The following is a 12,891-nucleotide window of genomic DNA, read 5'->3' as shown; positions in this document are numbered from 1 at the left end:
GTTGGGAAGAAGCAAAAGGAAAAATAATAATAGATGTTTCTACGGTTATAAAATTATAAGAATATATATATATATATATATATATATTTTTATTTTTTTATTTGTTTATATATTTATTTATTATTTTTTTTTTTTATTTTATTTTTTTTTTTTTAAATTATCATTTATATCAATAGTAAAAACCAAAATGTACATGTGCCATTTTTTTAGGTTATATATTTTTTAATATGTATTAAATTTTTTATTTTTATGAAGATAAACCTTTGTTCAATTATTTTAAACAATTAAAAAAAAGAATTATTTTTTTTTATTCTATATATATATATATATATATATATATATATATATATACATTATGTGGACAACATATATTATGTAGAGCAATTATGTAGGAGTATATATAATATATATTTTCTACGAATAAAAGATATGACATATGGTAAAACACAAATTATGTATATGTATGAGTGCTTGGTAAAAAGGATATACATATATATATATATATGTATATATTTATTTATTTATTTATTTATTTATTTTGTTGTGTTCTTATTTGTAATGTATGAAGCCCGTTTGATAAAATTTATTTGGTAGCGTATACGAACATATGTTCACTTGTATCATCATCACTATTAATAACATTACATAAATAATTTTGTTTGGAAAGATTATTATTTTTATTTTCCTTCTTTAGTATATTATTTTGATTTATTTTGTTATCTAGTTCTAAACTTTTTTTATGATTTTTAAAATTTTGAATAGCGGCTAAAAGTTTTTGTGGCTCGATAAGAATTTTTTTTTGTTTTGTTAATTGTTGATGTACATTTTGGGGTTTAGTATAATGATTATCAATATTAATATTATTTTTTCTTTTGTTGTTCTTCTTCTTATTATTATTATTGTTATCCTTTATGATATTTTTAATTTTATTACCATTTACAGTTTTCATATTATTAAAAAAAATGTCTTGTATATCTTTTTTTTTATTATCTATAGATTCAAAAGAAAAAAAATCGGAAGTACTACTTTCTGTTTTGTAATTAAGATTAATATTATCATTTTTGTTTCTTTTTTTTTTATTAAAAGAAATAATAGATGAACTATTATATGTATTCTTATGATTGTTTGAGTTATTTATGAATAGGTAATTTGAAGTATCATTTAATTTAATATGAATTGAATTATTTCTCCTATTTGTTTTTATATATATGTTTTTATTTTCTTTAAATTGAGATTCATGAGATAAGCTCCTCTTATAATATTTATTATTATTATTATGTTCATTTATATAATGATTGTCAACACTTTGATAATTATATATATTATTACTATGTCTACTTGAATCCTTCTTAACACCACTTGCATTTTTTTGTAATTCTTGTTTTTTTTTTTGTATATCTATGATTTCATATTTTGTTTGATTATTTTGATACGATACATCATTTAAACTTTTATATTTTTTCATATTTCCATATATATGTAAATTTTTTTTTTTATTTTTTTGATTTTGATTGAAATGTTCCTCATGTTCATTTTTCGTTTTATTAATAAAATTATTTTTATTACTTTTTTTGAAGTCCCCATGATCACTTATATCGGTATTTGTGCTAGTGTTTAGTATATGCTCATAATTATCTGAAAAATCATCATAATGATTTGTATTATTTATATGATTATCTAGATTTAGTATCCGTTTTTTTTGTTCAGGGTAAGAAAGATTTTTTGATTGTGTTTCTTTATTTAAATTGGGAATATATATATTATTATTATTATTATTTTGAATTGTAATAGAGGGGAATATATTTGCTTCCTGTATTATTTGCAGAAATGATTCTTTTGAATTTGTTTTAGTAGTTCTTATTGTTTCTAGATTATTTAGATTATTTTGCTCATGTTTGTTCGATTTTTTTTTATTTTTTTTATTTTTGTTATATTGATTAAATAAATGTTGTAGATTATTTTTTGATAATTGAGTTTTGAATGTTTGTTTATTTTTTTTTTTTTGAATGGTAGAATTATGATTAACATCATTAGATGAGATATATGAATCTGAATTATTTTGAAATACATCTTTTACTAGACTACTAAAATTTGATTGATCACTATCATTATCTTGTGTACTAACGGTAGATATATAAGATTTATTTTTTTTTTGATTTTTATTTTGATGAATATATATATGATTATCATTAGACCATGAATATGTGTTAATAATATTATTAAAATGTTGTATATAATCAGAATGGTATATATATTTTTTATCTTTTTTTATATAATCATAATATCTATTTTGTTTTTTTCTTCTATATTGATCTTGTTCGTGTTCATCCTTATTATTTATTATATTATAATGATTTTGTCTTAAGAAGTCAAAAGAGAAATTGTTTTTTTGTGTATATATATTTTTTTTTTGTTTTTCATTTTCTTTAAATTTTGTGTTATCATTTATTATGTGTGTATGTATTTTTTGTTGTAAGCTTATACTTCTTTTAAGAGGTTCTCTGTAATTATAATGTTTATATAAATAATTATATGTTTGTCTATAGGTATTTTTAAATTCTTCACTATTTATATTTTTATAATATTTAGAGTAATTACTTCCGAAGATTAAGTTGTTTGATATTTGTCTTTGAATATTCGATTCAAGATTTTTATATAGACTATTTATATTTTTTAACTGATTTATGTTGTTTTCATTTACATGTTGATTTATGTGGTTTTCATTTATATGTCGATTTATGTTGTTTTCATTTATATGTCGATTTATGTTGTTTTCATTTATATGTTGATTTATGTTGTTTTCATTTATATGTTGATTTATGTTCTTCTTTTCAGTAAAATACGAATTTAGTGACATACCCCTAATATTATAATTTGTATGGTTTGTATTATATCTATTAGTATTAATTAAATAATTTGAATTATTAGATAATTCATAAGGTGTTTCATTAAAATTGTCTTCTGTCATTTTTTCATATTTTTTAGTTAAATAATAATTTTGTCTTTTCTGTATATCATCATTACTTTGATAACTTCCTTTTAGATGGTACATATGAATCATTTCATTTAGCAGAGTTTTTTTATTTTTTTTTGTATCATTATCTATAGAACATTTATATATTTCATAGTTTATAAAATTAGTATTTGTTTCTTCTATGTTATTTTGCTTTGTTTCTATTTTATCATATATATCTTTATTTTGTATATATGTTTCCGATTCCTTATATTTTTTATTTTCCATATTTGTATATGCCATATTTTTATATGAATTATGCTGATTTGTTATTATATTTTTAAATTCATTCAAATGTATTATATTATTATCTTCTTTTATATTGTTATTTATAATATTTTTATTTGTAGATACATCTGTTGCTTCTATGTTATGATCTTTGGATATATTAAAAGAGTTGATTTCTTCAGGATTATCATATTTTTGTTCTTTTACACTTTCTTCATCATTTTGATTATTCAATTTGTATATATTATTTTTTTTTGTGCTATCCATGCTAGGAATATTTTTATAAACAAAGGATTCATAAAATTGCTCCTGTCCGATTATTATATTTTTTTTTTCATTTTCCGTTAAAGAACTTACATCAGATTCTGTTTTATGAAATCCATAGATAGAATTGAATATATTTTTATTTGGTTTATAAATTTTGTCTTTTGGTTGTATTTCATTTTTATTGTTTAATAAGTTAATAGGACAAATTAATTCTTTTTTTTTTTTTTTTTTTTCCGAATCGAGTTTATTATTATTTTCATATGATTTGAGACTTTCCATTGAGTAATTTTCTTTATTCTTATTAATAATTGAACTTAATTCTATTTTTTTAATGTGTATATCACCTTGATTATTACTATGACTATTACTATTATGACTATGACTATTATTATTATGACTATTATTATTATTATTATTATTATTATTTTGTGAAGATTGTTCAATTATATGTTTATGCTTACTGTCGTTGTTTTGTGTTATCTTATTTGAAGGTGATTTTTCTTTTATATCGTTATGTTTTTCAAACATACATTCGATCATGTCATTTGTTTTATCATATTTGTTATTGTATGGAATACCATTTTTGAGTTCATTTTCCTTTTTAAGATTTCCATTACTCATATAATTTATGTCATCAAAATTTTCTTTTCCCATAATTTGATCGTCTTGTATATTTTGTGAAATACCTTTTATGTTGTGTTCCTCTTTTTTTTTTAACAATGTTTTATTCACGTTTTCTATACCATTGCTCATATGTATTTTGTTATTATGTTTTTTGTTTATATTATTAACATTATTAACATTGTCAAAATTAAATATTTCATTTTTTATTAATTTTTTATTATTTATAATGTTGTGTAACGCAAAGGAATTTACTGTATGTTCATCATAAATTTGGGGGGATGAATAAGGAGATTTTTCTTTCTCATTTTCTAAGACATGATAGAATTTATTTTTATTATCTTCAAAATTATAATAATAATTATCATTATTATTATTATTATTATTATTATTATTGTTGTTGTTGTTGTTGTTGTTGTTGTTGTTGTTGTTGTTGTTGTAGTTTTGATCATTATGTGGATCATATTTATTTTGTGATTTATCATCGTGTGGTTTTTTCTGAACATTTATTTGATTTTCTCCTTTTTCATTTATACATATGATTTCATTATATATATTAATATCATACATATTATTGTTACTATTCAAATATTTATTTATATATTCTAAAAAATCGGTATCTGTAAGACTATAATTTTGTAATTGTTTTTTGTTTTGTGAAGATGCAAGATATTTTTGAAGTTCATAAAAAATTTCCTTTTTTTTTTTTTTCTCATCAATATCATAATAATCTTTATGTTCATCATTAGAATAATTATAAAACAGATTAATTTTTTCCTCAATCTTTTTCATATCTTCTGTATTATAACCAAAAAGGTTTTCATATTCATCATAATCATAATGATTGTCGTTTCTGTTGTCTCCTCCTTTCTTCTGGTCATCATATAATGTTGACTCGTTTTTTTTATTTTTTTCATCATTTTCATCTTTTTCATTATTTTCATCATTTTCATATTTTTCATCATTTTCATATTTTTCATCATTTTCATATTTTTCATCATTTTCATCATTTTCATTTTTTTCATTTTTCTTTATTTCGTTACTGTGTATGCAAAACTTTTGAACCTTCTTTCTATTTACATTTTTATCATATATATTGTTGAATTCTACATTTTTTATTTCATGTATATATTTATGATTCGTATAAATACTTTGTTCTTCCGTATGATCATACTCAATATTCGTTACATAATTAAGATGTTGTATATTATCATATCTTGTCAATTTTTTTTTCATATCATCTATAATGTCTGAATTTAATTCCCTTGTTTTGTTAGATTCTTCTTCGTCTTCTTTAGGAAATAATTTTATATTATTATTTATCAAAATATTTTCTTTTGGAAATATTTGATTTTTTTGGTTTACGTTATTATTAGAATGATTGATTTCTTTTATAGATTTAATATTTTTATAAAATCTATTTTTATCATCTTTTTTAATTAGTTTACATTTTTGTTTTGTTTGTACATCCATATTTATGTGGTTATTATATAAAAAACATTTGTCTATATCAAATAAGGGGTTATCCACATTTATATGATAATTTTTGATATTCTCTATATTTTTATGAATAAGTGAGTTCTTTTCCATATTAGTATAAATCAATTTGGTGTCCGTTTCTTTATTTATATTATTAACAGAATCTAGTTTTGTATTTTTATATTTACAATTTTTTATTTCATCATTAATATATTTCTTAAGTGAATTATATGACATGTCTTCTAAATGTTGTATATCATATGAATTGTCATTTATTTTATTTTTTCTTAAATAATTAATAGGTTCTCCTTGTTTATCCTTTATAATATTTATATCGTTAGAATATGCTGATGTATAGGAATTATATAATTTGCTCTTTTGTTTATTATCTTTATAATCTTTATAATCTTTATTTTGTTTATTATCTTTATTTTGTTTATTATCTTTATTTTGTTTATTATCTTTATTTTGTTTATTATCTTTATTTTGTTTATTATCTTTATTTTGTTCATTTTGTTTATTATCTTTATTTTGTTCATTTTGTTTATTATCTTTATTTTGTTCATTTTGTTCATTTTGTGTTTGGTTTTTGTCGTGTTCCATTTTCTTTTCTTTTTTTATACATTCTTCTATTTTATGTATACTATAATTTTTATTTATATCTTTTATCTTAGGAGTATTTCTTGACGACAGATTATTAGAAATATCTTCTTTATCATTACTAATAACATCATAAGAATTGTTTATTTCATATTGTTGGTCTATATTTTGTTTTATATGTGAACACAAATGTTGTACATTTTTTAAATATTCTGTATGATTATTATTATTTTGTAAATTCTGTTCTTCCTTATTTCTGTATTTTTCCTTTTGATGATGATGATGATGATGATACGTTTGTGTGTTATCCTTCTTATTAGACATATAATTTTTGATAAAGTTGCTTAAAAATTCATCTATATTATTAATATCTGAAATATTATTATTATTCTGTGTTATATTAAGTTCAGGTTCATATTCTTTTTCATTTTTTTCATGAGTTTCAATATTTTTACTTTCTTCTATCAAAGATTCTGCGTATTTTAATAGATCATTCAAGTTATGAGTATTATCATTTTTTATATTTATTTCATCTTCACATGAATTTTTATCCTTACTATAAAGAGATTCTTCCATATTCATTAATGTTAAGCATTTTTTTGTATAATTATTTTTTTTATGTGTCTCCCTATTTTCAATATTTTGTTTATGTGTATGTTTGTTGGTTTGTGGCAAAGTAGAAGTAGTGTTGATTTTTATATATGGAAAATTATCTTTTACAAAATTTTCATAAAAAGTATCATAATAATTATCATAATAATTATCATAATAATTATCATAATAATTATCATAATAATTATCATAATAATTATCATACAAATTATCATACAAATTATCATACAAATTATCATACAAATTATCATACAAATTATTGTATATATTATCATTATTTTTTTTGTCAATTTTTTTGTCAATTTTTTTGTCATTTTTTTCGTCAATTTTTTCGTCATTTTTGTGTTGGTTTATCGTATGATCATTAGGAAGTAGTATATTTTCCTTTTCTATGTAAGGCTTGGGATCGTCCCATATGAGTTTAATTTCTTCAACAAATTCATCGGTGTTGTTATAATATAATGAGGATAAGAATTGTTTTATATAAGTACTATCTTGAAATACAGTATAGGATATGGATTTATTAGTCAAGAGGTAATAATATAAAGAATCGAAAATATTAGCATCTGTCAAGAAATTATTAATAATAGTATTAAAAGAATTCATGTGATTACTACTAATATTATGATCATCTTTTATAAAAGAGGAATATGTAAATGTAGATGAATATAAATTATTTTTCATTTTATTAATTGTATATGGATAATCATTAACTACTTGACTTATATCAAATAATTTATTTTTTCCTTTTTTGTCATATTCACATGAATATTTTAAATTAATATTATTATCATTATTATTATCACAATTTGCATTAATATTATCATTATTATTGGATGTATTATCTGCTTTGTTATTTGTTTCTTCTTCTAAGTAATTACTTTTTAAGAACCCCTTCAATTTATTCGAGTCAGCTGAAAGTAAATAATAGAAATCATTATTAAACTTCTTTACATCTAATTTTTTACATTTGATCCATTCCTTATTTATTCTAGCAATTATTCCAGGAGAGTAATACCAGAAATGATTTTCTTCTCCCTGTATTTTTTCAGTAAACAACATATGAGGTGATATAATAGAAGGTGATAATAAGCAAGGTGGTGATAATAAACTAGGTGGTGATAATAAACTAGGTGGTGATAATAAACATGATGGTGACAAACCTGATGATGATACACATGATGATGATACACTTGATGATGATAAAAAGGGAGGTGTATATAAGGGTATTTTTACAAATTCGCTAGAATAATTACTAATGACAGAATTACATTTATTTGATTTCAACATAAAAATAGAACCACTATCTTCATTATGTTTCAAAAAATTATTATCATATTTGTTTTTCTCAGTAGAATCATTACTTACAAAATGATCACATGGTTTATACATATTATTATTATGTTCAAAGGAGGTAATAAAAGATAAATCATTGTGAATATGAATATTGGAATGTATTTTATTTTTTATATAAGAAAGTTTTATATCATTAAATATAAAATCATTGTCTATTTTTATAGGGGACGATATCATTTTTTTGTTTTTTTTGTTTTTTTTGTTTTGTTCTGAATCTTTATCAATATTATATACTTTGTTTGATTTATATTCGTTCATGTTTTTATTACAATCATTTTTTTCAATAGATACGTTTTCATCCTGATGAATATTAAGCTCATTTATGAAATTATTTTTTTCGTTATTATTATGTGATAAAAACAATTTATCTTTTGATTCCTCGTAATTTGCTAGTGTGGGCTTATGGTTTGATTTATTTTTTTCTAATAGATTTATAAAATAATTTTTTTTATGTAAATAAAATGAGATTTCATCATAATGTTCTAATAATTTCTCTATAATATAAGTATATTTTGTATTAAATAAAGAGAGTGTATAATAATTAGATTCCTCACAACTAATTAAATAAAAATTTTTATTTTTTAATAAATGCATTTGTTTTTTGTTTTTTTTTTTTTGATTTGATTCTTTTCTTTCACTTTGTAATTTTGAAATATTGGTTAATAAAAAGTTTATACCTTTATTCATATAACTTTCTTTTGGTCTTATAATATTACGATTTTTGTTTGACAAATATTGTGTGCTTAAAAAATCTTTTTTTTCTTGTTCATAATTATCCTTGTGTATATTATAAGATATATATGAAATAGATTCTGAAATATTTTCTTCTGATGTTTTATGTGTGGAACTATATATAAAAGAGGAAGAAGAGTCTTCGGTGAATTCTTCATTTATGTATAATACAAAATCGTCTGAACTTTTTTTCTTAGAAAATAAATTATTATTTGTATTATTACAAACATTTGTGTTTATATTTTTATATGTATGATAATTAATATGGTTTACATTAGTATGTTTATGATGAAACGATTGTGATTTTATATCATTTTTTTTATTTATATAATTTGTCCTAACTTTGTTATTATCATTATTATTATTAAGTGATGATGTATTTTTTAAATTACTTTTTTTATTTTTTATGTATATACCTTTTTGTACATTTTTCATTTCTTTACATTTATTACTTTTATTCCTTTTATTACTTTTAATACTTTTATTACTTTCATTATAATATTTTTGTTCGTATATTTGTTTGTTTGCTTTTCTTTTTAATAAGAGTTCTTGTTTAGTATATACCTTTTGTGTGTGTTTATATTTTATAACAGCTGATAATAAAATATGTTTAAACATATGTAATTCATTATATGTATATTTTTTTATATTGATGTCTATTTGTTTACTATATATCCTATAAGCATTTGTAATTCTTTTATCATCATCTACACATAAAACATATTTATCATATTTAATGATTAGCTCATTATCCTTTTGATTAAAATGGTCTCCGTTATTTGTTCTGTGTTGTTTTGGTTTTACATTTTTTTTTTCATAATATGGATATATATTATAATAATAGACTTTCCTTTCGGTAAATAATTTTGTAAAATTATTTTCTTTGGATAAGAAAATAAATAAGATATACATTAAATGGAAAATTAAAAATAGTGATATAAAAATCATATAGAATAATATTATTTTATCTTCATATGTGTATAGGTATGTAGATCCCGTCTGACTATTTCCTTGAAGAGTGTGTGCATTTTTAATATTATAATTTGTTGATATATGATCACTTTTGATTTCATATAATGTTCCTTTCTTACTTATGTTATAAAAATAAATGTAGGACATAATACAATTTGCCAATAGCGTGATCGTCTGAAATATTACAATGATCACATTACTATATTTATGCAAAAAATAAGTACACAAACTACTAACAAAAAGAATTGTAGAAGTAATTATAAAAGAAATGGAATTCAAACAAATAAATATAAAGAAGAAGGCAAGTATTGAAAAGGAGAAGATCATAAATACATCAAAGAAATTAAACATATGAATAATATTATTATATATCCATATGTGTTTTGTTTTATATGATTTAATAGTTCGTATTACACACATATATATGAATAAAAGGAAAGAATACACAAAAGAAATAACCGATTGAACAATAAATAGATCTTTATTAATTTGATTATTTGAATTATCAACAATTTTATTTTTATAACTATCTTCCATATTCTTATTTATCTGGTTTCTTGATTGATTAGCATAGGTATTCATTATATGATATGTATCTTGTTCTGTTTTTATATTTGAAGATACAATAATGGATATTATGGATATTAATATTAATGATAAAAGAGAATTTAATAAGGACATATATGATTTTGTATATTTTAATTGTATAGAAATACTTAATAATAATAAAGATAAAATAATACCTGTGTATTCATTCATACTCGTAAATATGATTAATAAAGATAAAAACATAAATATAAAAATACAATTAATATATTTCAATTCAAATATTTTCGATAAATACATTTTTTTATTTGATTCTTTATATGTTTTTACAACTTTTGTTAACACATCATTCATTTTTTTATTTAATTTTATGATATTCTCTTCACACGTTTCTTTAGACAAATAATAAGGACATCCTTTATATGTTTTTTTTTTTTTTTTTTTTATTTTATTATTATTATTATTATTATATTCATTCATATTTACATAAGATGAACTATTAGGAAATATATCTTTTTCTATATTTTTTACATTATTATTATTATGATGTATACATCCATTGATCTTATTATTTATATTATTATTCATATTATGATATAAATCACATACATTGTTGTCATTATATTCTGTTGTATTCCCTAGGATATTATGTCTTTTCATATTACCCTCCGTTACAATATCGTATTCTTTATCCTGACGACTACATGTATTTATGATATTATATTCTTTTCTAATTTTCAAGGGTTCATTTTGTTGTTTTTTTTGATTAATGTGTGATAAATCATCTGGAACATCTGAGGTCTCATCCCACGAGTCGGTGGTGCTGGTGTTTTTCATGCTCACGGGTAAAAACAAAAGGGAAGCAAATTAAAAAGAGACGAATGTATATAAATAAATAAATAAATAAATAAATATATATATATATATATATATATATATATATATTTTATTTTTGAACAAAGGCGATAGATAAATCATATATAACACACATATGAATATTACAAATTACAAACAAGAAAGATGAATAATTAGAAATATAATTATATGTGTATGTTTCTTATTTTAAAAAAAAAAAAAAAAAAAAAAAAAATTAACAAGAAAAATGTGACAAAATGTATTAATAAATAGTTATATATATATATATATATATATATATATATATATATATATATGTATGTGTAAAAAAAAAAAATTAAATATATTTATCCTTTATTCATTTTATTGTTTATTATTTTTTTTTTAAAAAACAGTTATTGTTCTGCACAAAATTAACAACACAAAGAAGGTTATACATAATGAAAAATAAAAAAAAATTATACAAAGATGGTAACAACGAAATTGGGTCAAATAAAATGATAATACAAACATATATAAATATAAATATAAATAAATATATAAATATTTATTTATATATTATTTACTTTTTTGGAATTGTAAAAAAAATATTTCATTATCTTGACGTTCGCAAAGGATCACAAGATTATAATTTAAATAATAAACAAAGAGGGGGAAAAAAAAAAAAAATTATCATAAAAAAGACAAATCATATTTTATTGAAAAATAAAATATAAAGATAATACAAACAAAATGAAAAAAAAAAAAAAAAAAAAAAAAAAAAAAAAAAAAGAAAAGAATATTTAAATATATATATATATATATATATATATATATACAAATTCATTGTCATAACTTAGTAAACATATTTTTTTATTTTGTCTTAAAAAAATATTATTTTTTAAAACATATAAACAATACATTCACGTGTGTATTTTTTTTTTTTTTTTAAACTTTTGCCCTTTAGTAATAATCTGACAATATAACGGTTTAAAAGTATATATATAAAAAGAAAAAAAAAAAAAAAAAAAAAATATATATATATATATATATATATATATATTATATATATTATTTTTCTTTATATTATTTTTTTATTTTGCCAATGCGTGCATACTTTATATGTGATTATTATATTATATATATGATATAAGTATGTAAAGAATTTTTATTTTTTTTTAATTTATTTAATGACAATATAAAAATATTATATAAAAGATAATATGAATAAATAAATAAATATATATATATATATATATATATATATATATATATATATAATACACATTATGTATATGTTCAAGTGAATTTTTTCCTCTTATTAGGACGTGTGTAAAATAATAATAAGGAAAATTAGGAATACAAGTATAAAGATATATTTTTTATATATGTACAATTTCAAAATTTTTTTTTTTTTTTTTTTTATAAGTACTTGAAAAAAAAAAAGAAAAGAATATTATTTTGATAACCTATAATACGCACAATAGTTATAAAATAAATGTGTATTTATTTATTTTTTTTTTTTTATTTTTCTAATTCTATTTTATTATATGAAAATATCCATGTGATAATAATATAAATGATCATATAATAAGTTTTAAGGGTTCTATTAAAACACAAAAAAAATATAT

General features: G+C 19.4%; 1 protein-coding gene across 1 annotated transcript; it reads right to left on the bottom strand.

Moving 5' to 3' along the window:
- Positions 1–583: 583 nt before the first annotated feature.
- Positions 584–11,263, bottom strand: PF3D7_0704100 (basal complex transmembrane protein 2; the record flags this gene model as incomplete). The annotated part of the gene is made up of 1 exon (XM_002808705.1): positions 584–11,263. The coding sequence occupies one exon, from the start codon at positions 11,261–11,263 to the stop codon at positions 584–586; it is 10,680 nt and encodes a 3,559-aa protein (XP_002808751.1).
- Positions 11,264–12,891: the final 1,628 nt, after the last annotated feature.

Source organism: Plasmodium falciparum, assembly GCF_000002765.6.
Source record: "Plasmodium falciparum 3D7 genome assembly, chromosome: 7".
Classification (NCBI taxonomy): Eukaryota; Apicomplexa; class Aconoidasida; order Haemosporida; family Plasmodiidae; genus Plasmodium; species Plasmodium falciparum.
This window is presented reverse-complemented; position numbering and strand designations above follow the sequence as displayed.